This window comes from Nerophis ophidion, linkage group LG09, assembly GCF_033978795.1.
Source record: "Nerophis ophidion isolate RoL-2023_Sa linkage group LG09, RoL_Noph_v1.0, whole genome shotgun sequence".
Taxonomy (NCBI): Eukaryota; Metazoa; Chordata; class Actinopteri; order Syngnathiformes; family Syngnathidae; genus Nerophis; species Nerophis ophidion.
The window spans coordinates 61,410,573-61,433,503 of NC_084619.1; the positions used below are offsets into that span (position 1 = coordinate 61,410,573).

General features: G+C 42.4%; 1 protein-coding gene across 2 annotated transcripts; it reads right to left on the reverse strand.

Annotated features, from left to right (window-relative positions):
• Positions 1-2,330: 2,330 nt before the first annotated feature.
• entpd6 (ectonucleoside triphosphate diphosphohydrolase 6) lies at positions 2,331-22,476 on the reverse strand. 2 transcript variants are annotated; one of them, XM_061911427.1, is made up of 14 exons: positions 22,322-22,476; positions 17,214-17,444; positions 16,489-16,565; positions 16,280-16,423; positions 15,948-16,023; positions 13,459-13,494; positions 10,645-10,733; positions 10,286-10,365; positions 10,113-10,177; positions 8,480-8,581; positions 5,210-5,347; positions 5,014-5,070; positions 4,834-4,946; positions 2,331-4,769 (listed from the first exon to the last, which is right to left on the reverse strand). In XM_061911427.1, the coding sequence occupies exons 2-14, from the start codon at positions 17,431-17,433 to the stop codon at positions 4,680-4,682; spliced, it is 1,287 nt and encodes a 428-aa protein (XP_061767411.1). In that variant the 5' UTR covers positions 17,434-17,444; positions 22,322-22,476; the 3' UTR covers positions 2,331-4,679. The 2 variants fall into 2 exon arrangements, with proteins under 2 accessions (XP_061767411.1, XP_061767410.1); XM_061911426.1 differs by having other exon boundaries at positions 10,645-10,784.
• Between the last annotated feature and the right edge of the window lie 455 nt (positions 22,477-22,931).

Consider the following 22,931-nt stretch of genomic DNA (forward strand, 5'->3'; position numbering starts at 1 on the left):
CTTCTCCAAGTCCACAAAGCACATGTAGACTGGTTGGGCAAACTCCCATGCACCCTCAAGAACCCTGCCGAGAGTATAGAGCTGGTCCACAGTTCCACGACCAGGACGAAAACCACACTGTTCCTCCTGAATCCGAGGTTCGACTATCCGGCGAAGCCTCCTCTCCAGTACACCTGAATAAACCTTACCGGGAAGGCTGAGGAGTGTGATCCCACGATAGTTGGAACACACCCTCCGGTCCCCCTTCTTAAAGAGAGGGACCACCACCCCGGTCTGCCAATCCAGAGGTACCGCCCCCGATGTCCACGCGATGCTGCAGAGTCTTGTCAACCAAGACAGCCCCACAGCATCCAGAGCCTTAAGGAACTCCGGGCGGATCTCATCCACCCCCGGGGCCTTGCCGCCGAGGAGCTTTTTAACTACCTCAGCGACCTCAGCCCCAGAAATAGGAGAGTCCACTACAGATTCCCCAGGCACCGCTTCCTCAAAGAAAGACGTGTTGGTGGGATTGAGGAGGTCTTCGAAGTATTCCCTCCACCGATCCACAACATCCGCAGTCGAAGTCAGCAGAACACCATCCGCACCATACACGGTGTTGATAGTGCACTGCTTCCCCTTCCTGAGGCGCCGTATGGTGGTCCAGAATCGCTTCGAAGCCGTCCGGAAGTCGTTTTCCATGGCTTCCCCGAACTCTTCCCATGTCCGAGTTTTTGCCTCCGCGACCGCTAAAGCTGCACACCGCTTGGCCCGTCGGTACCCGTCCACTGCCTCCGGAGTCCTATGAGCCAAAAGAACCCGATAGGACTCCTTCTTCAGCTTGACGGCATCCCTCACTGCTGGTGTCCACCAACGGGTTCTGGGATTACCGCCACGACAGGCACCAACAACCTTGCGGCCACAGCTCCAATCAGCCGCCTCGACAATAGAGGTTCGGAACATGGTCCACTCGGACTCAATGTCCCGCACCTCCCTCGTGACATGTTCAAAGTTCTCCCGGAGGTGTGAATTGAAACTCTCTCTGACAGGAGACTCTGCCAGACGTTCCCAGCAGACCCTCACAATGCGCTTGGGCCTGCCAGGTCTGTCCGGCATCCTCCCCCACCATCGCAGCCAACTCACCACCAGGTGGTGATCGGTAGAAAGCTCCGCCCCTCTCTTCACCCGAGTGTCCAAAACATAAGGCCGCAAATCCGATGACACAACTACAAAGTCGATCATGGAACTGCGGCCTAGGGTGTCCTGGTGCCAAGTGCACATATGGACACCCTTATGTTTGAACATGGTGTTTGTTATCGACAAACTGTGACGAGCACAAAAATCCAATAACAAAACACCACTCGGGTTTAGATCCGGGCGACCATTCTTCCCAATCACGCCTCTCCAGGTTTCACTGTTGTTGCCAACATGAGCGTTGAAGTCTCCCAGTAGGACAAGGGAATCACCCGGAGGAGCACTTTCCAGTACTCCCTCGAGTGTACCCAAAAAGGGTGGGTATTCTGAACTGCTGTTCTGGGTTGAACTCAAACGTACAGGCTTTGAGCCGGGGGGCAACCAGAATTGCCACCCCAGCCCGTCGCCTCTCACTGCCGGCAACGCCAGAGTGGAAGAGGGTCCAGTCCCTCTCGAGAGAACTGGTTCCAGAGCCCTTGCTGTGCGTCGAGGTGAGTCCGACTATATCCAGCCGGAACTTCTCTACCTCGCGCACTAGCTCAGGCTCCTTCCCCCCCAGTGAGGTGACGTTCCACGTCCCAAGAGCTAGCTTCTGTAGCCGAGGATCGGACCGCCAAGTGCCCTGCCTTCGGCTGCCGCCCAGCTCACAATGCACCCGACCTCTATGGCCCCTCCTATGAGTGGTGAGCCCATTGGAGGGATGACCCACGTTGCCTCTTCGGGCTGTGCCCGGCCGGGCCCCATGGGAACAGGCCCGACCACCAGGCGCTCGCCATCGTGCCCCAACTCCGGGCCTGGCTCCAGAGCGGGGCCCCGGTGACCCACGTCCGGGCGAGGGAAATCTGGGTTCATTTCGTTGTAATTCCATAGAAGTCTTTGAGCTGCTCTTTGTCTGATCACTCACCTAGGACCTGTTTGTCTTGGGAGACCCTACCAGGGGGCATGAAAACCCCCAGACAACATAGCTCCTAGGATCATTGGGACACGCAAACTCCTCTACCACGGTAAGGTAGCAGCTCAGAGAGGAGGTGAAGTAATTGGAGTAAGTGAATAAGTCAAGATTTTTAAAACATTGATTTTGATCCATTATTTTTTTTTTAACAATGACAAAACCAACAGCCTGCATGGTACTTTTGTGCTATTACAGTCAATAATGCAACTTTTTCACCACTTTGCTCTTTTATTCCACTTATGTTTTGTTGTTTATAATAATATTTGCAGAATGTTCCACAAGTCGTTAAAACATTGGCGGCCGGCCACAAATGGCCCCCGGAACAGACTTTGGACACCCACTGCATTACAATATCATTTTTTGCAGATTTAAAAAAAAAAAGTATTGTCTTATTTGCTGGGCTGATACAAAAGTAGCTGCCAAAAGACACACAAAGTGACAGTTCAGAGCAAAACTTCCTCAAATAATTCCCTTTTGCGGAGTTGTCGTTCACAGCTGCAGTGGAAAGTCAAAAGTTTATGGACAAATCAGACATGGTAGACAATCATTGTGTTGTGCGCACTTTCCCTCAGTCATGTCCCACTTACACGGAAAAATTCCTTCCTTTTTTGGAATTGGATGTTCGACAGTGTTTTGTCTCCATGGCAACAAAAGCAGTTCATGTGAGACACTCAGCTCCTTTAAAACACTATTGGGCACTTTATGTCTCAATTTTGACCAAACATTGTCTTCACATTGTGGGCCGTGGACGGACGTGTTCGTGTGAGAACTTATTTGGAGTTACGCCATACTTCTTTGTTTACATCACAGAGTGGGCTCACTGGAAGCCTCTCCCTATTGGTTGATTAGGAACCGTTCACGTACCATCCCAGTCACGTGAGTGACCGGGACCTTCACTCCCGTCAAGCAAGATTCCACGGAAGCCCGTTTTCGCCACTCCAAAATAATAATACAGAAATAACCCGATGGTAATTCATGGTTAGCCACTGATCAAAGTCAAACACGACTTTTTATCTCACAATATGGATTTTTTTTTTTATTTCATAATCTTTTATACCATAATAATTACTTTTATTTCATAATGTCTACTTCCTTATATTAAGACTTTTCTTATATTGTTTTTACTTTTTATCTCATAATTCAAATATATCCTTATTTCAATTTATCTCCTAATTTTGACTTTTTATCTCATAGTTTCAACTTTCTTATTTTATGATGACTTCATCTGATAATATCGATGTTTTACCTCATAGTTAAACCTTTTTATTTTATAATTGACTTTTTATCTAATCATTTTGACTTCTCACAATTTCGACTTTTTATCTAATAAATTTCAATTTTTTTATCTTATAATTTAGATTTTTTTCAAATCTCAGAATTTCGACTTTTTTAATCTATTTTAAACTCTATTATGGCATAATTATGGCATTTTCTCATAATTTTGACTTTTTCTCTCAAAATTATTATTTTTTCTCATAATTTAGATTTATCTGATAATTTTTGTCATAATTCCGATTCCTCTGATAGTTACTTTTTGTCACAATTTCAACTTCTCATATACCGTATTTCCCTGTATTGCCGCCGGGGCTCTAATAATTTAAAACCTCTTCTCACTCCTGCGCTTACCAAAGGCATGCGGGAAAAGTAAGCATGTTCTAATTATTTTAAAACCTTTTCTGAATTCTGGCACTTACCAAAGGTATGCAGTAAAAATTTGAGTGAGATGTAAGCTTGGACCTTAAATCCTACTGAATAGGTCTTAATCTTCTTCCCTTTACGCGATTTCAAATTACCGATATTGAAATCAGCCTCCTCCATTTTGAAAATGATGACAGTCACAAGTTTGACCAGGCGGTAATACTAAGCATGCGCTAATTATTTTGGGAAGCGAGTTTGACCTGGCAGTAATTCAAGGCAGGTGCATACTATATGCCCTGCGGCAATTCAAGGAAATACGGTATTTGACTTTTTAATCTCATTTATGACTTTTTATGTCATGTCTTATCTCATAATTTCTACTTTGTATGTCACAATCATCCATCCATCTATCCATTTTCTACCGCTTGTCCCTTTCGGGGGTGCTAGAGAGACTATCTCAGCTGCATTCGGGCGGAAGGCGGTGTACACTCTGGACAAGTCGCCACCTCATCGCAGGGCCAACACAGATAGACAGACAACATTCACACTCACACACTACAGACCATTTAGTGTTGCCCCATTTTTTCTTTAAATCTCATAAGACTTCATAACTCATTCATTTTAACTTTTTATCCTTTATGACTTTTTTTTCCCATTTCAATTTTCCCTCTCATAATATGACTTACCATTGGGGTATTTTTAAGTGGTGAAAAGAAGCTTCCAGTGGGAACGTGGAAGAAGAAAAATCATCCTCTATCGAGTGTTATGATCAGACATCACTAATTGATGCTAGAGACAGAAACTATCAGTTGTGAGCTGGATAATGGAGTCCAGAAGGACTGAAGTGAAGTTCCAGCAAAATTCTTCTGGTTGCCTGAAAACCAGAGCAAGACTGATCTTTTGGGTCCAGGCCCTAGGATCAGTTCTTTGTGGGTTGCAGAGCCTCCATGTACTGGAAGATCGCTCCGAGGGCCCAACTGGTTTCCACCTGATTGATGGTCCTGACCAGCTGCAACAACACACTTGAAGGATGAGCTCGACAAAAGCGGACCTGTCCTCGTGTTCCTCCTCACCTTAAGAGGTTTCTGTGGCGGGAAGCCTAGCTCCTGCAGCAGGACTGACACGTAGACCAGGTCCAGGCAGAGGAAAGGGTTGTGCGGAGGACTCAGGGACATCTCACTGCACACTACACAACATGTGTTCTGGGCAGTGCTGCAGTACATGAACACAACCACCAGATGACGCCACCTTACCCTTTTTAGCTGCTCTTGTGTAGTCAGACACCAGGATGCGTCCTCCTTCAACCTTGTCTGAACACACACACACACACACACACACACACACACACACACACACACACAAAAACACACACACACACACACACAAGTGTTGTTGTACAGGTGTGTGGGATGATGTGGTCCAATCAAACACTCATGACAAGCAGCTCACCGATGAGGCCCAGGTCTAGGGCCCGGTCGTAGTAGTAGGAGGAGGCGTAGAAGTCCACGCCGGCAGTGTCGGCCATGTTGACCTTCCCCGACAGGACCTTTTTCACCTTGGTCAGACACGCCTCGTAAGGCTCCTCCCCTGAAAAGCACGCAGGTGAGGTTTCTAGGACATACTTGCCAACCCTCCCGAATTTTTCTCCCGAAATTCAGGCGGAGCTGGAGGCCACGCCCCCCCTAGCTCCATGAGGACCTGAGTGACGTGTCTGCCCAATGACGTTATAACTGTAGAATGATCGAGGGCGAGTTCTTGGTTTCTTATGTGGGTTTATTGTTAGGCAGTTTCATTAACGTCCTCCCAGCGCAGAAACAACACACAACAACAGCAGTCACGTTTACGTCTAACACTCTACCGTAAGGCAGTTCGTCTGCCGTAAACAGCATGTGACACTCTTAAACAGGACAATACTGTCATCTACTGTACATGATGCACCACAACACCTCCAGGCAACTTCAACCCTATAATCCCCCTCCATTCACATCCCATCTAACCGGATTGTAAATAACCTAATGTAAATAATCAAATGTATTTCTAATGTATATACTTGTTCTTATGCTATGTGAGCTCACTATGTTCTCTGCTGGCTGTAGATATCCTACTAAGTCACACCTACACTGTTTCAATGTCCATTTCTCTGTTGATGCAATTGTTGAAGACTGAAGTACTGATATCAACCAAAGCTCCTCATCCAACCCCCAGATTGTAAATAATTCAATGTATATACTATGATGATTAACTTGTGTGGTGACTGTATTATGCTGATAGTATATATTTGTACCATGAATTGATTAACGTGGACCCCGACTTAAACAGGTTGAAAAACGTATTCGGGTGTTACCATTTAGTGGTCAATTGTATGGAATATGTACTGAACTGTGCAATCTACTAATAAAAGTTTCAATCAATCAATCATGCATTTGTGACAATAACATCTACTTTAGAAAGTGCACTGCACAACTGCGCACACAACAGCTGTAAATATACAACTCCCCTCTTAACCACGCCCCCACCCCCAACCACGACCCCCCCTCCTGAAATCAGAGGTCTCAAGGTTGGCAAGTATGTTCTAGGACCACTTGGACATACATGTTGGGACACTTTCTCACCGACGAGAAAAATCCTTGACGGATTCAGAAAGACATATTTCGGACAATCGTATGTTTCTGACTTTGTTACGTCTTTGAGGACTTTGCTAGCTTTTTTTAAAATGTTGCTGGTAATATTTTGTTATTGAAGAATTATACCTGTTAGCATGCTAACGCTAGTTTACTAGTTTTTTTTTTGCAGGGATCCACCTGGGCATCAAATATTGTTATTGAAGAATGATATCTGTTAGCATGCTAACACTAGTTTACTAACTTTTTTGCTAATTTTGCATGTATACACCTGGGTATGAAATATTTTGTTATTGAATGACACCCATTAACATGCTTATGCTAGCTTTTTTGGAGGTTCACACCTGGGCATCAAAAATGTTATGGAAAGATACCTGTTAGCATGCTAACACTATTATGCTAGCTTTTTTGCAGTAATCCACTGGGGCCTCAAAAATGTTATTATGGATGAATGATACATGTTCACATGCTAAAGGCATCAAATATTTTATTGATGAATTATGTCTGATAGCATGCTAACATTAGTATGCTAACCTTTTTGTTAATTGTGCAGGTATACACCTCAGCATCAAATGTTGCTTAACGAATTAAACCTGTTAGCATGCTAGTTAGTGTGCTAACTTTTTTGCTCATTTTGCAGGTATCCACAATAGCGTCAAATATTTAGTTATTGACCAATGATAACTGTTAGCATGCTAAATCTTTTGCAAACGATGCAGGTATACACTTGGGCGTCAAATATTTTGTCACTTGATGAATGATATCTGTTAGCATACTAACGTTAATATGCTAACTTTTTTGCTCATTTTGCAGGTATCCACCATAGCGTCAAATATTTAGTTATTGACCAATGATAACTGTTACCATGCTAAATCTTTTGCAAACGACGCAGTTATACACTTTGGCGTCAAATATTTTGTCACTTGATGAATGATATCTGTTAGCATGCGCACGTTAGTATGCTAACTTTTTTGCTCATTTTGCAGGTATCCACCTCAGCGTCAAACATTTTGTTATCGACCAATGATAACTCTTAGCATGCTAACGGTAGTAAGCTTAATCTTTTGCTAACGATGCAGGTATACACTTGGGCGTCAAATATTTTGTCACTTGACGAGTGATATTTGTTAGCATGTGAACGTCAGTATTGTAGCTTTTTTTAAGCTAATTTCGTAAGGTGTACAACTTAGTCCTATTTTGGCACTTGATGCATGCCAACATTAGCAGGCCAGCGTTTTCAACACATTTTTCAGATGCACACCTCAGAGTAATATTATTTGGTACCTGACACGTTAGTATTTTAGCATGCTAACATTACCATGCTATATCATATTTCGGTCTTTCACTTATGTTAACTGTAAGTCATCATCGGCGGTCACTTGAACGACCGTCCTGGTAGGGGTGTATCCCTTTATGGAGGACGCCTGTGCGTGACTTTGTTTTACGTGGGGAGCCTGATGCACAGACAGTCACCACAGAATCGGGTCAGGGTCCAGTGGCATGGAGTCCAAGACGACCGGGGACCCTTTTCTGCTGCAGCCTTCTTCGCCATCGCAGCCCTTGTGGTAGTTCTGTAATCTGCCTGTTCCGCCATTGAGGTCTTCACCGTATCGCTGGCTAAGGAACAGTCAGGTACTTGGCCTATGCCAAGGACCACCTGAGGTAACAGTAGTAAAGGGGTTAACCTCCTAGTGCCCCAAGACCTCATAGAGGAGCCTCCACTGCCGGATGCATTTTAACGTCATGCCCAGGACAGTAATTGTAAGTATGCTATTGTTCACGTGTTAGGATAGTAACTGTTAGCTTTTTAGCTCATATTTATACATAAACATATCTAGCTTGTATATATAACTAACTGTTAGCATCTAAGTTCGGCTTTGGCTGTTCAACACATGCAATGCACTTTCTAGTTCTTTGAAATAAATATAATTGTACTGGTTTTGAAGGCAAAAACTACCAAAATTGATTATTGGGTCTGTGGCCCTCAGTGGAAAAAGTTTGGGCACTAGAGTGGACAACGGTGACCTTGCAAGAGGTGGGCGTGACCCAACAGGTGTGTCCGTGTGGAGCAGGTGTGAAGAGAGAAGATGGACGGTACCTGCCCTATGTCCGCTCACAGTGAACACGGTGTCGGCGTACTCCCAGCTGCCCGAGTAGTCCGCGGCCAGGCAGGGACTCACCAGCTCAGTGCTGCCTCGTACTGTTCACACACAGGAGCACACAGGTCAGCAGTAGAAAAGGAGGTGGTGTTTATACACTAAAGCAGGGCTTAAAAACTGTTTTCATTGAGGGCCACATCGCAGTGATGGCTTCCCTTAGAGGGCCACTTGTAACATGAATGTAAACGCATCATAACTTTGTGACACAATTTGCTAAGACAACTCTTTTTGATATTTTCATACACATAATTAGTTATGAAAATTGTAATTTATGATTACACAAACAAATAATAATAGTAATAATCCTAATAAAGCGGGAAACGTAAGCAACATTTTACTGTCAAAATTCTAACACACACATTTAGCCAGAAAGTGATTTTTTTAGTTCCAGCTTTTAGAAGGCCACTTAAATGACATGGAGGCCACATGAAATGATTTGGGGACCCAGCTAAAAAAAATGTCAGGGGCCACTGAAATGATGTGAGTGGCCACTTAAAAAAGATGAAATTATGTGGTGGGCCAAAATTTCATCATGGCACAGGCCAAAATTAAATGAGGTGGTGGGCCATTATTAAAATGATAAGGAGGACCACATTAAAAATATGTGTCTGGCCACATAAATGAAGTGACGGGCCAAAATATGATTATATGGTGTGCCACAATTAAATTATGGTACGGCCCACAATAAAAAGACGTGGTGAGCCAAATTATAATTATATGGCGTGCAACAATTAAATTATGATATATATATATGTATATATATATATATATATATATATATATATATATATGTTTAAATTATCAAATGGGCCATGTAAAATGACGTGGCAAGCCACATAAAATTCTATAGTGGGCCATAATTGAAATGGTGTAGAGCAGGGGTCGGGAAACTTTTTGGCTGAGAGAGCCATGAAAGCCAAATATTTTAAAATGTATTTCCGTGAGAGCCGTACAATATTTTATAACACTAAATACAACTAAATGTGTGCATTTTTAAGTAAGACCAACATTTTTACAGTATAAGTCTTTTATTCTTTTTAATAACATTGTTATTCTGAAGTCAACCAATAATAAATAAAATACTTCTTACCATTAATGAACAGGAGCGGAAGAAAACGGATGGATGGATTAAGGTGCATGAGAATGTTTTATATTCTGAACGTTATTTTTAACACTGAATATCACCAGTATTATTCATTACTTATCGTGTTAAGCAATGTCAGCTAAGATTTATCTGAGAGCCAGATGCAGACATCAAAAGAGCCACATCTGGCTCTAGAGCCATAGGTTCCCTACCCCTGGTGTAGAGGGCCATTTTAAAAATATGTGTCTGGCCACATATAAAGAGGTGGTGGGCCACTGTAAAATTACATGGTGTGCCTCATAAAAGGACGTGGCGGACCCCATGAAATGATGTGGTGGGCCATAATTAAAATGATGCGGAGGGCCATTTTAAAAATGTGTCCGGCCACAAGAATGACATGTCGGACATAACTATAAAAAGGTGGTGTGCCACATTAAATATTGAATTCGACACCTGTTCAGTAAAAGGCTGCATGAAAACAAACGTACAAGGTGGAGCGTTGACGCCTCCCAAGACGGCGAGTCGAGCGGACATCAGGCCCAGACCGAGGTAACTACGGAGACAAGGTCAGTGACGTGGTCTCAGTTACATAAGCAAGTGACTCCACTTAGCCCCACCCCTCTTGTTAAACAGTGGTGTAGACGCAGACAGGTGGGGTCACCTGTGCGTGTAGAGGGTGCGGCTGATGCTGAACAGTGTCAAGGACCTGATGTAGTCCATGGGCGACGTCTGGACGCTTTTCTGCGGGGACAACGACAAGGTGATCAAAAGGTGAAAGTTCACCGGCGTCGAAGAAGTCATCTTCAATCGGAGGAAGCAGGGCGAAGATGACGTGACGCCACCGCCAGGGCCAGGCGCTCACCAATCCCTGGTGTACGAAGCCTGACCTAGATAAGACCCCTCCCCGGGCCCCCTGCCTGATGTGAGAGTGTTTGTCTGGGATTAGCGGGGCCTTTGCCGATTAGAGCGCTGCAAGATGGACGCCATGCTGAGACTTGGACAGGGACACGCCTTCCTCACCTCGTCTTGTGGGCTGAAGGTGATCTGTGTGGACCCCCCGCCTAAATCCAACATGCCCGCCGTGGCCGAGTGGGCCTGGTGGAGGGAACCTTGGGGTAGGAGGGGGCAACAGACGTGGGACAGATTAGGAAAATTGAAGGCTGAAAAATAATCCAATAACAGGTAATCACTATTCCTTGTCCACAGTAATCGCACACGCACACACATATTTTGGAAAGAGAGAGAGAGGGAGAGAGAGAGGGAGAGAGAGCGGGAGAGAAAGAGAGAGAAAGATAGAGAGAGAGAGAAGAAAAAGAGACCATAGGCTAGGGGTGTCCAAAGTGCGGCCTAGGGCAATTTACGACCCACAGCTAACCTTTTATGGCCCGCGGCACATTTTAAAAATACTCCTAAAAGAAACAAAGATTAGAATATAAGAGCAAAAATGGTGAAATTTAACGAGAAAATATTGAAATACTGACAGTACTTTTTGTCCTGTCCAGCTTCTCAGGCAAATCATGTAGTTGATGTAGATTCAGATTTACTTTACAAAAGAGAAGTGTAGGATACTTCTCTTGTTGCCTTATTTGTATTTGACTTTATTAAATGTATTTACTCTGTATATTATCATTTGGTGCAGCAGGGCCGGAGCAGGAGGGGATAAAAAGAGAAAAAAAGGAAGACAGAGAGGGAAATTGTGGGGACAAGCGTGGGATTAGACAGAGAGACAAAAACAATAACAGCAAACACAACAACAGAGCAACATCAGAAAATAGGATATGTACAAATATGATGGTCAAATTGATAGCAAAGAAGCAGTTAGCGAAATAAATGATAATGCAGAAATGACAATGAGCATTATTACACTACAAAATGGAGCATTACAAATACCAATAGAAATAGCGCTGTTGATAATTAACAATACCAATAATTTACCTCTATAATCAACTATTCAGTTGTTCAGAATTCAACATTAAATATACGTAATGATAACTAGAGATACAAAAGAATGCAGAAAAATGGAGGGAAAGAAAGAGAAACAACCTATATTAACCTTGTAGATTGTTATAGTAACAATAGGTTAATATTTGTCTGTGTGCCATGTGTTACCCAGTTTCCCCTAGGGCAACAACGTTCATATATGTTTGATGAAACGTGATTATGTGCATGAGTGTATGTATGTATATGTACAGAATGTGTTAATACTGACAACACTAACAACACAAACTGCCATGTAGGCAGTTTTTTACTCTAAAACTGGCATGGCTCGAAAATAATAAAAACTTATATTCAAGGAACTGATCTGAAGTCTATGTAGGGGTTTAAGAGTTGAAAGTAAAAAAAAAAAAAAAAACGTATCGATATAAGACTTACGTTGATCACTTTTATGAGTGGGGGCCTTTTGGGTCTTTGGGACCTTTAGTGTGCTTTTTTTTCATTAAACAGTCATTGCTAAATAAATAGTCATGAATCAAAATCATCAATGTTGTTATAAATTCTTGACCTATTTAAGGCTCCAATTACTTCACATCAAATATTCTATTTTAAAAAATGTTTTGGGTAAAACTTTTCAATTATTTGTATTTTAGACTTTAAAAAAAACAAAAAAACTTTATGGTAACGGATAGATCTGAATTTGATCTACAGATAGCAGTAAAAACTAAAGCAAAAAAAATAGTATAAGACTTATTTTCAACACTTTAATGACTGAGACCCCTTGGAGTCCCCGGGACCTTTAACGTTTACCAAAATTGAGGGGAGCCCTACTGGTTTTGAAAATGAAAAATATCTAAATGGCCCTTGCATGCTTTCATTTTTCAGTGTGGCCCTCAGTGGATAACATTTGGACACCCAAACTGGGTTGTTATACATTAAACAAAATATAGGATTTATTTTTAACACTTGACCCCTTTTGGGTCCCCGAGACCTTTAGTGTAATTATTATTTTCTTAAACAGTCATTATTCAAAAAATAATAACAACTCAAAATCAATGTTAAAAATAATTGACCTATTTAAGGCTCCAATTATTTCACATCAAATATTCTATTTAAAAAAAAGTTTTGGGTAAAACTTTTCAATTATTTGTGTTTTCGACTTTAAAAAACAAAAACAAAAAAACTTTATGCTAACAGGTAGATCTGAATTCGATCTACAGATAGTGGTAAAAACTAAACTAAAAAAATTAACACTTTGGGTCCCCGGGACCTTTAACGTTTACCAAAATTGAAGGGAGCCCTACTGGTTATGAAAATTAAACATTTCTAAATGGCATGCCCTCAGTGGAAAACATTTGGACACCCCCAAACTGGGTTGTTGTACATTCAACAAAATATATGGTTTTTTTTTAACACTTGAGTGGGGGCCTTTTGTGTCCCCACAACCTTTAGTGTAATGTTTTTCTTAAACAGTCATTATTCAAAAATTAATAACGAATCAAAATCAATGTTGTTAAAAATGATTGACCTATTTAAGGTTCCAATTATTTCACATCAAATATTCTATTTAAAAAAATGTTTTGGGTAAAAATGTTCAACTATTTGTGCTTTAGACTTTAAAAAAACAAAAAACAAAAAACTTTATGGTAACGGATGGATGTGAATTTGATCTAAAGATAGTAGTAAAAACTAAAGCAAAAAATAATAATAATATAAGGCTTATTTTCAACACTTTAATGAGTGAGACCCCTTTAAAGGGAGCCCTACTGGTTTTAAAAAGGAAAAATATCTAAATGGCATTCTTTAATTTTTTTGTGTGTGGCCCTCAGTGGAAAAAGTATGGACACCTCCGCCCTGGCACATTTGAAGATGTGAGGCTGGAGGACATAAAATTCTCACCCGTGAGGAAGTTGATGGTGATCCATGCAGAAATTCCTGAGCAGAGAAAACAATTAGTCTTTTTTCATATCAATGATAAAATCCTGAGCTCACATCACGTCTGCCAGCGATAAAAGATGTCAGGAGGCGGGGCTTATTCAACGTGATGAAATATTTGCACTCGACACCAAGCATTAGTGCCTTTTACCAGCGACCTCTGACCTGGCGCACATGCTCAAGTGGGCGATTCCAACAAAACAAACAAGTGTGGCAAGAACGCGGCCGCGGCTCAGCGAGCTAAACACCGGCACTTAGCACGCGCGCATCCCCCACCCCACCCAAACCACCACTCACATCTGCATTAACAATAAGTCGCTTCCATTCGGTAATCTCAGGCCGGGAGAAGCACGCGGGCCAAGAAGTGCAAAATCTCAGAGCGATAATAAGGCTTGTGTGATCCGTTTAGACTTCTAAAAGGGTCGCTTATGGTCCGCGTGTCCATTAGAGCCCCCGCCCTCCCAAAGTAGGGCTGGATAAGAAGTTAATTCAGTAATCATTAAAAGACATTTATGGCCTGCCAGGGAAGGAGAAAACATTTCAGCCTCAGAAATCAACAGCAAATAATCGGCCTGTGCCCCCCCACCCCTCGACCCCTTAAGATTAAGCGGGACATTATCCCACATGGCCGTAATTGCTTGTATGAACTACTTTAAAAAGGATTGGATTATATCTGGGCCAGCTTCCAAACGGTTAGAACACACAAACTACATGTCGCTCCTACACGGACTTTGTAGTCCCTGACACTGAACTTAGGGACCATTTTTGTAGCCCTCTCCACAGGGAGAATCTAATTAAAACGTGCTAAATGACAGCATGGGGACTTCTGTCAACACACCTTTCAAAGAAGTGGAGATGATATTGTAACGTTAACTACAAAAATACAGCCCACGTCGCAGCACCGATTGGTCTAGTCACCCTTTAACAAACAGGGACAGTAGGGACAGGATCGTAATTGACCTGCGGCAAATGAGGTTGTAAGTTATCCTAATTTGCATAAATGGCCACGAAACGTGTGCGTACCATGTCGAGAGAGGCCGAGAGTGAGCAAAAAATATCAAAATGCAAAAGAAATGTTTAAAAAAGTGGACGGAGTAAGAATGATGCGGACACGTTTGTTACTGGATACTTCCGAATACGCTTCTTCTTTGGAGACTTTGTATGTGTAATAAGTAAATGTGATTATTTGATACTTGTTTATATTGACCGATATGCAGTCTTACACTGCAGTATTGTTCAATTATTATTACCTATGAGTAGCTTGTATGCTATTGTGTGCTTAGCTGGTTTGCAGCTGCTAGCTCCTAATAGTCTATAGCCTAACATGTCTATATTTTGTACATGACTTTAGTAAAATAGAAGAAAATGTGTTTTTATTGGAGGACATTTAGGTGTTAACCGGCGGTCCATCTTTGAACAAGTAAACACTCTGCAGGACTGCTTGTATCGCACATGATATCACGTATAAGTAAACACGGTGCAGGATTGCCTGTATGGCACATGATATCACACACAAGTAAACATGGTGCAGGACTGCTTGTTTCGCACATGATATCACACACAAGTAAACGCGCCGCAAGATGTTATATCACACAAGTAAACACACTGCACGACTGCTTGTGTCCCACATAGCACACAAGTAAACACGCGGCAGGATTGCTTGTATCGCACATGATATCACACAGAAATTAACATGCGGCAGTACTGCTTGTTTCGCACATGATATCCTACACAAATAAACATGCCGCAGGACAGCTTGTGTCGTATATAATATCACACACAAGTAAACATGCTGCAAGACTGCTTGTGTTGCACAGGATATAACACACAAGTAAACACGTTGCAAGAACTCCTATCACACGGGTGACATAGCTTGGTTGGGAGAGCGGCCGTGCCAGAAATTTGAGGGTTCTGGGTTCGATCCCTGCTTCTGCCATCCTAGTCTCTGCCGTTGTGTTTTTGAGCAAAACACTTCACCCACCTGCTCCCACTGCCACCCACACTGGTTTAAATGTAACTTAGATAATGGGTTTCACTATGTAAAGCGCTGTGAGTCACTAGAGAAAAGCGCTATATAAATATAATTCACGTGATATCACACAAGTAAACACGAGGCAGGACTCCTATCGCACGTTATATCACACAAAAGTAAACACGCGGCAAGACTGCTTGTTTCGCACATGATATCACACACAAGTAAATGCGCTGCAGGACTGCTCGTATCACACATGATATCACACACAAGTAAATGTGCTGCAGGACTGCTTGTATCACAAGTACATTTAATCCAGTGTGGGAGGCACTGGGAGAAGGTGCCCAAGGACCAAACGGCAGTGACCAGGATTGCAGAAGCTATGATACGGCCGCTCTACCAACTCGATAGTATCGTCGTCCAAAATGATATCATCCACATCGTCCATACGGCGCAACCTAATGTAATGTTCTGACGGTACCTTCATCAGGGCCGTCCATGATGGACACGCTGTCGTGCTGGGACAGGAAAGGCGACGTGTCAAACACCCCCCTCGCCTGGACACACAGGGAAATTCTTCTAGTGGTACACCAAGTCCGTAAATATGAAATGTACATGGAGTACCATGGTTGATGTTTGGGCATTGTGTGTAATGTTACAGGGGCCAAGGATATCTCATATACTCTGCCTTGTTTTTAATGAATACTTGAGCCTACTACGCTACTGTGTTTTAATGTTGCTTATAATGGTGGCACTTGGAATCACTGATGGAGCACACTGATTGAGGACTAGGTGGTGGTGAAAGTCTCTCACCCGCTCCAGAAGATTGTTGGCCTTCTCGATAGGAAGCAAGCGGAGGCCAGCGGTAGCCTTCAAAATCAGCGGGGTGGCGCTCCACGCGGAGGACGGGACGCTGGCCTTCGCCACATCCAGCAGCTCCAAGATGCCGGCGGTACACTGCACACAGGAGAGGCTGGGCGTTAACGCTGAGGTCAGAGTTCGGGCGGACAGGACAGCAGTACCTCCTCGGGATGGTCGGCGTAGGCGGACAGTCCGGGCTGGATGGCTCGGAAGGTCTCGCAGACCACAGCGGGACCATCTGCGAGGGGAAGCGTTACATAATTAGCGTGTCGGCCGCCTGGTTAGCGGTGTGGCTAACAAAGGAGCCAAAAGAGCACTCAGCCAGTGCGATTCAGCTTAGTGCTGAAATGCGATAACGTGGGCGGCAAACCAAATGGAAGCCATGCTGGAAAAGGCTTGTGTGCATGACAACGGGGACTCTGTTGTTTATCTTCGCCACACGCGTGGCGACTTCTCTGACTGCACTTGTGAGGCCGGATGGGACTTCCTGCAGAGCGTATCTCGCTTCCCGTAATGTTGACCACCGGCCTCAATCGGCCGTTTGAAAGCTTTTTAAGAGACAAAGAGAGGAGTGCGTTAAAGTACGACGCCTTTTTTGGCCTAAAAATCGCCGACAGAAATGTTTTTTTAATGTTTTTTTTTTTAATATGGGTTCTTGAGATTTTTATGTGTATATGTTTGGACATATTTTTGAGCGCACCTAATTTTCCAGGTCTGGCAAAAAATTCAATATTTCGAAATGTGAAAATTAGAAAACATTGACGCCTGCCACCAGATTCGGGTATTGTCACAAATCGCAGTAGACGTCCACCGTGACAGGACACACAAATAAACGGTGCACCGGGCCCTATGAGAAAAAACTTTGTAATGCAATCATGTGTCGCACCTTCACCATCCATCTTGAACTTGAAAACGTGGATTCTGGTGCCGGTGCTCCCGGCGTCGAACATGATGCCGTACTGAAAGTGTTCGACGCTGGCGGGCAGGTGGGGGGGCGGCCGGCACGTGTCAGGACCGCCCGTGGAGTAGTGGAGTCTGACCAGCGAGACATAGACCAGCACACAGGCGGCTGAGAGTACGAGTACAAGCAGCCTGGATCTCTTCATCGCCGCTCATTCTGGGAAGCAAAACACTTTCATAAACTCACCAAGATCACACACAGAGTCAATGGCTTCAAACAGGTGCGCTTAACACTAAAAATACTCCGGTCGCGACAACCGGAATTCTTACTGGTTGGTTCATGCAATAATATGAACAATTTTGTTTGACTCTGTTTTACATTCTCCCACCATCAGCTTTGCCTGCTAATTGTAAGCAAGTCTGTGCTTGTTTTGCATGTGTGGTTGGTTATTTGGGCTTGCTTTTCTGTCTCCACAAAAAAGGAAAGCATATGAGTGCGCCGTTCAGGGCTGGGCGACAAAATGACATAAATATATACTCCAATGGATATAATTGCGATATCAACTAAAGATGCGTCCAATAAAACGTTGCATTTTTTTTCTTCACTTTTTCGTCGGACAAAAAGTGGAAATATGGAAGCAAGGTTGGTTGCATGAACAAAGGCACTCTCTGGTAACAGAGCATGGCAGGGATTGACCACTGACCAATGGGAGTGTCACGCTAACAGCCGATCAGGAAACAGTATCAACTATCAGGTTTGGTTGCGCCATCTTGTTGTTTTGCTGTCAAAAGTAAAAATGTGTGTCGCAGAGAGCGAAGAAGTTGTGGATAAAAGAGGGGAAGTCCGTTTGACAGTATGGCACTTTTTGGGATTTTTTTCAAAGCGACCGCAGTCAGACCAATGTGGTCTGTAAATGAGGGAAGGCGTTTGTCCCCACCAAGACCGCTAATACCACAACACCTTAGCTCACCCTTTAGAGCACAGCTGTAATTTCCTGGCACAAAACCTCCAGAAAATAGTTAATTGTCAGCATTCTCTATGTTTACATTTTCACTAACTTTGCACTCTGTCTTCCACTTTATGAAGCATTTCTTACATATTCCTTACTTTAAGATCTTCGATGGGGGGTGGGGAGGGTATTTGTTGAGTAGAGAGGTGTGTATATTTCAAGGATACATATATATATATATATATATATATCAATCAATGTTTACTTATATAGCCCTAAATCACTAGTGTCTCAAAGGGCTGCACAAACCACAACACAAACCACTACGACATCCTCGGTAGGCCCACATAAGGGCAAGTAAAACTCACACCCAGTGGGACGTCAATGATGACCCAGTGGGACGTCGGTGACAATGATGACTATGAGAACATACATACATACATACATACATACATACATACATACATACATATATACATATATATATATATATATATATATATATATATATATATATATATATATATATATATATATATATATATACACATATATATATAATATCCATTCATGAATGAGTATATCCATTCGGCCACCGTGTTCAATGGAGAGGTCTGATCTACAAAATTTGCAAGCAGCATACCCCTTCCCCTTCGAGCTGTCCTGGATGAACTAAAATTATTTTTCCCAGTCATTTTGGAACTGGCAAGCGTACTTCTTCTTCTTACACGTCATCGCCATGTCTCTTCTTCGTTTTTCTGCTTCGTCTCTGTTATTTTTTTGAACATTGCTACTTGCTGTAGTTTTGAAGCAATGCATGATGGGAATCCGGGTTTTGTGTGTCAGTGTATTAACGTGCCGGCTGGAATAAACACACGCTGAGAAATAGCTTTGTGCCTGCCAACTTTATGGGTTATAGATAAACCTATGGATAACGGAGACATATATAATAGTCCCCTTTTCAGGTGAGAGAGGATGCTAAAGGCAGTGCTTTTAAAGGCACGCCCTAAATATTGTTGTCCGGGTGGAAATGGGGAGAAATTCGGGAGAATGGTTGCCCCAGGAGATTTTCGGGAGGGTCACTGAGATTCGAGAATCTCCCGAGAAAATCAGGAGGGTTGGCAAGCATGGTGATTCTCTGTGTTTTCAAATTTTGATTTCTATTTATTGTTTTATTTGGTTTTACCCTTTAAAATCGTTTTTAATCACATTCATTTTTATATTAGTTTTATATTAGTTTTACATTGGTTTTATATTTATTTATTTGCTTTTATTCAGTCATTGGTGGAGCTAAGGATAATATTTGAATATTGTTTTTAATATTGTTGTGCAGCACTTTGGAAACATGTTTGTTGTTTTAATGTGTTATACAAACAAAGTGGATTTGATTGATTGGATTAAACTGCAGGCCTGGGCGAATTCAGGCCCGTTAAGCTTTTCGATCCGGCCAGCCGGACATTCTCAAAAAATTATTTTAGATCTTTAAGATGGAAACTGTAGCTGCCATTATGATCTGCAGTGAAAACATCACTGCAGATTTTTACAACAAAGTTCTAAAGCTTAGTGATATATTATATATACCACATTGTAGGTGTTTTTTTTTTTTTACCCTTCGCGTTCATATTTCTTTGTCTTTGTTGCATTGTTTCGCTTGATTGTAAAATATGTTGATCGAGAGGGGGTGTGACCGTCATATGTTGTCAATATTCAGCGTTTTCCATCCATCCATTTTCTACCGCTTATTCCCTTTTTGGGGGCGCTAGTGCCTATCTCAGCTACAATCGGGCAGAAGGAGATGTAGACCCTGGACAAGTCACCACCTCATCGCAGGGCCAATATTCAGTGTTTTATTGTTCATAATTAATATCGTAAATCCCACATTCCTTATTTTCATGTAGATTCTGGTTATCTCTTTTAGTAAAAAAATTTAAAATTCCATTCAATTTTTTTAAGGCGGTCTGTCATAACATTTTTAGCATTCAATCAGACATAATTTTGAGGTTTTGTATTAGTGTTCCTAAAAATAGATATAACGGCCCCGAGGCACATTTTTTTTTCTCTAAATGTGCCCCCCCCCCCGAAGAAAAATAATTGCCCATGCCTAAATTAAAGCCTTACTTTAATAAGTAAGGCTGGCAACGGCGTGGCGAAGTTGGGAGAGTGGCTGTGCCAGCAATCTGAGGTTTACTGGTTCAATCCCTACCTTCTACCATCCTAGTCACGTCTATTGTGTCCTTGGGCAAGACACTTCACCCTTGCTCCTGATGGCGCCTTGCATGGCAGCTCCCACTGTCAGTGTGTGAATGTGTGTGTGAATGGGCGAATGTGGAAATACTGTCAAAGCGCTTTGGGCTCCTTAAAAAGGGGTTAGAAAAGCGCTATATAAGTACAACCCATTTACCTTTTACTGATATACACAATTAATGTTTACATTTTTTCCCCTGCAAATTCATGTAGGCTCCAAATATCGCTATCTGCCTCTTTGACTACTAATAATCGTCGCAGAAAAAACATTAGCGATCGATCTCTGCAGTGCACTTACGTAACAATCATCTGCTTACTAAGTGCACTTATGTAACAATCATTTGCATACTTAGTGCACTTATGTAAGAATCATCTGCATACTTTGGAAGTGGGAAAACCTGCTGAATTGGAAATGTATAAAACATGCGTCCTCCCCAATGAATTCACCAGTCTTAGGTAACGCTAGGAAAAGTTAAGTGGTGATATAATACAACAGAAAGGCTTCTTAAAGGCCTACTGAAACCCACTACTACCGACCACACAGTCTGATAGTTTAAATATCAATGATGAAATCTTAACATTGCAACACATGCCAATACGGCCTTTTTAGTTTACTAAATTGCAATTTTAAATTTTGTGCGAAGTATCCTGTTGAAAACGTCAGTATGATGACGTGTGCGCGTGACGTCTCGGATTGTAGCGGACATTTTTTTTCCACCCCGATCCCAGCTATAAGTAGTCTACTTTAATTGCATAATTACACAGTATTCTGGACATTTGTGTTGCTGAATCTTTTTCAATTTGTTCAATCAATAATGGAGACGTCAAATAAGAAAGATGTAGGTGGGAAGCGGTGTATTGCAGCTGCCTTTAGCAACACAAACACAGCCGGTGTTTCCTTGTTTACATTCCCGAAGGTGAAGCTTTACTATGGAACAAAGCGGTCAAGCGAACATGGTTCCCAACCACATGTCAACTGGCAGGTTTCGGTGAGAAAATTGTGGTAATAAGTCGGCTTTTACCGTTGACATGAGCAGAGCTTGCGTCGTTCACCGTGCACCTGTCAAAGATGCAGCTGCGTGGCTTCCCTCAGAGACACAGGCGGTCACCACACCCGTGGCCACACCACTCTGACTTTCAGGTAGGACAGTATAATTTCAATACAACACTAGTAACACAATAAGCAGATAAGGGATTTTCCAGAATTATCCTAGTAAATGTGTCTAATAACATCTGAATCGCTCCCACTGCCCTGTTTTTTATTTTTTCTAGTCCTTCACTCTAACTTTCCTCATCCACGAATCTTTCATCGTCGCTCAAATTAATGGGGAAATCGTCGCTTTCTCGGTCCGAATGGCTCTTGCTGCTGGTAGAAATGATTGTAAACAATGTGAAGATTTGAGTTGCTCCACAACCCGTGACGTCATGCGCACATTGTCTGCTACTTCCGGCACAGGCAAGGCTTTTTTATTAGCGACCAAAAGTTGCAAACTTTATCGTCGATGTTCTCTACTAAATCCTTTCAGCAAAAATATGACAATATTGCGAAATGATCAAGTATGACACATAGAATGGACCTGCAATCCCCGTTTAAATAAGAAAATCTCATTTCAGTAGGTCTTTAACTAACTTTTCTGCTGTTTAACGCTAAGACTTGTTTTAGGTCGACTGTAAAAATTGCATCAAATGTCAACAAAACATATATCAGGTGAAGAAAGAAGACACAAAGCGCCAGCACAGTAACTTATTTATGCCAACTAAGTAACTATTTATTGTTCACGAACCAGCTAACTGTCGCCGGCTAGCATGTAGCTACGGAACTAGCTGCGAATGACACTTTTTTTGTTTGTTTTCAAAGCGAACATGAACTTGTTCAAAAAACGAAAGTTGAACTACTTACGTATTGGGGTAGCTTGAACGAACTAGTAATAGCTCTTCAGTAAAGTTGTAAATCAACGTTTCTTCTGGTTTGTCTTCATTCCTCGCGTTGCCGCTGTCAACACTGTGGGCGGTCGCGCAGTAATGACGTCACGTATGTAGGCGTGGGTAAGGATGAGTAATATAGAAAATTACGTCACGTGTACATGACTTGCTTTGTCTTCACGTTGCTCCATAGCCGACACCAGGGGCGTGTAAACTTTTTTCCACTGAGGGCCGCACACTGAAAAATCAAAGCATGAATTGATTAACGTGGACCCCGACTTAAACAAGTTGAAAAACTTATTCGGGTGTTACCATTTAGTGGTTAATTGTACGGAATATGTACTGTACTGTGCAATCTACTAATAAAAGTATCAATCAATCAATCAATCAATGGCAAGGGCCATTTGAATATTTTTAATTTTCTAAACCAAAACAATATATAGATTTTTTTTTACCTTTTCCTTTTTTACCTTTAGGGCTCCCCTCAAATTTGGTCTCGGTCATAAAAATGTTACAAATAAATGTAAATGGGTTATACTTGTCAGAGTTTGTTGTTGACGAACATCAAGATGCAGAGAAGGAAGGAG

What these genes read in the sequence shown, in the direction of transcription:
- entpd6 (XM_061911426.1), bottom strand. Translation starts at nt 17,433, where the DNA reads ATGAAGAGATCCAGGCTGCTTGTACTCGTACTCTCAGCCGCCTGTGTG. An exon ending in ACGCCGACCATCCCGAGGAG is followed by an intron (nt 16,424 to 16,488) that starts GTACTGCTGTCC and finishes TCCTGTGTGCAG; the next exon opens with TGTACCGCCGGCATCTTGGA. An exon ending in CGCACCCTCTACACGCACAG is followed by an intron (nt 10,178 to 10,285) that starts GTGACCCCACCT and finishes TTGTCTCCGTAG; the next exon opens with TTACCTCGGTCTGGGCCTGA.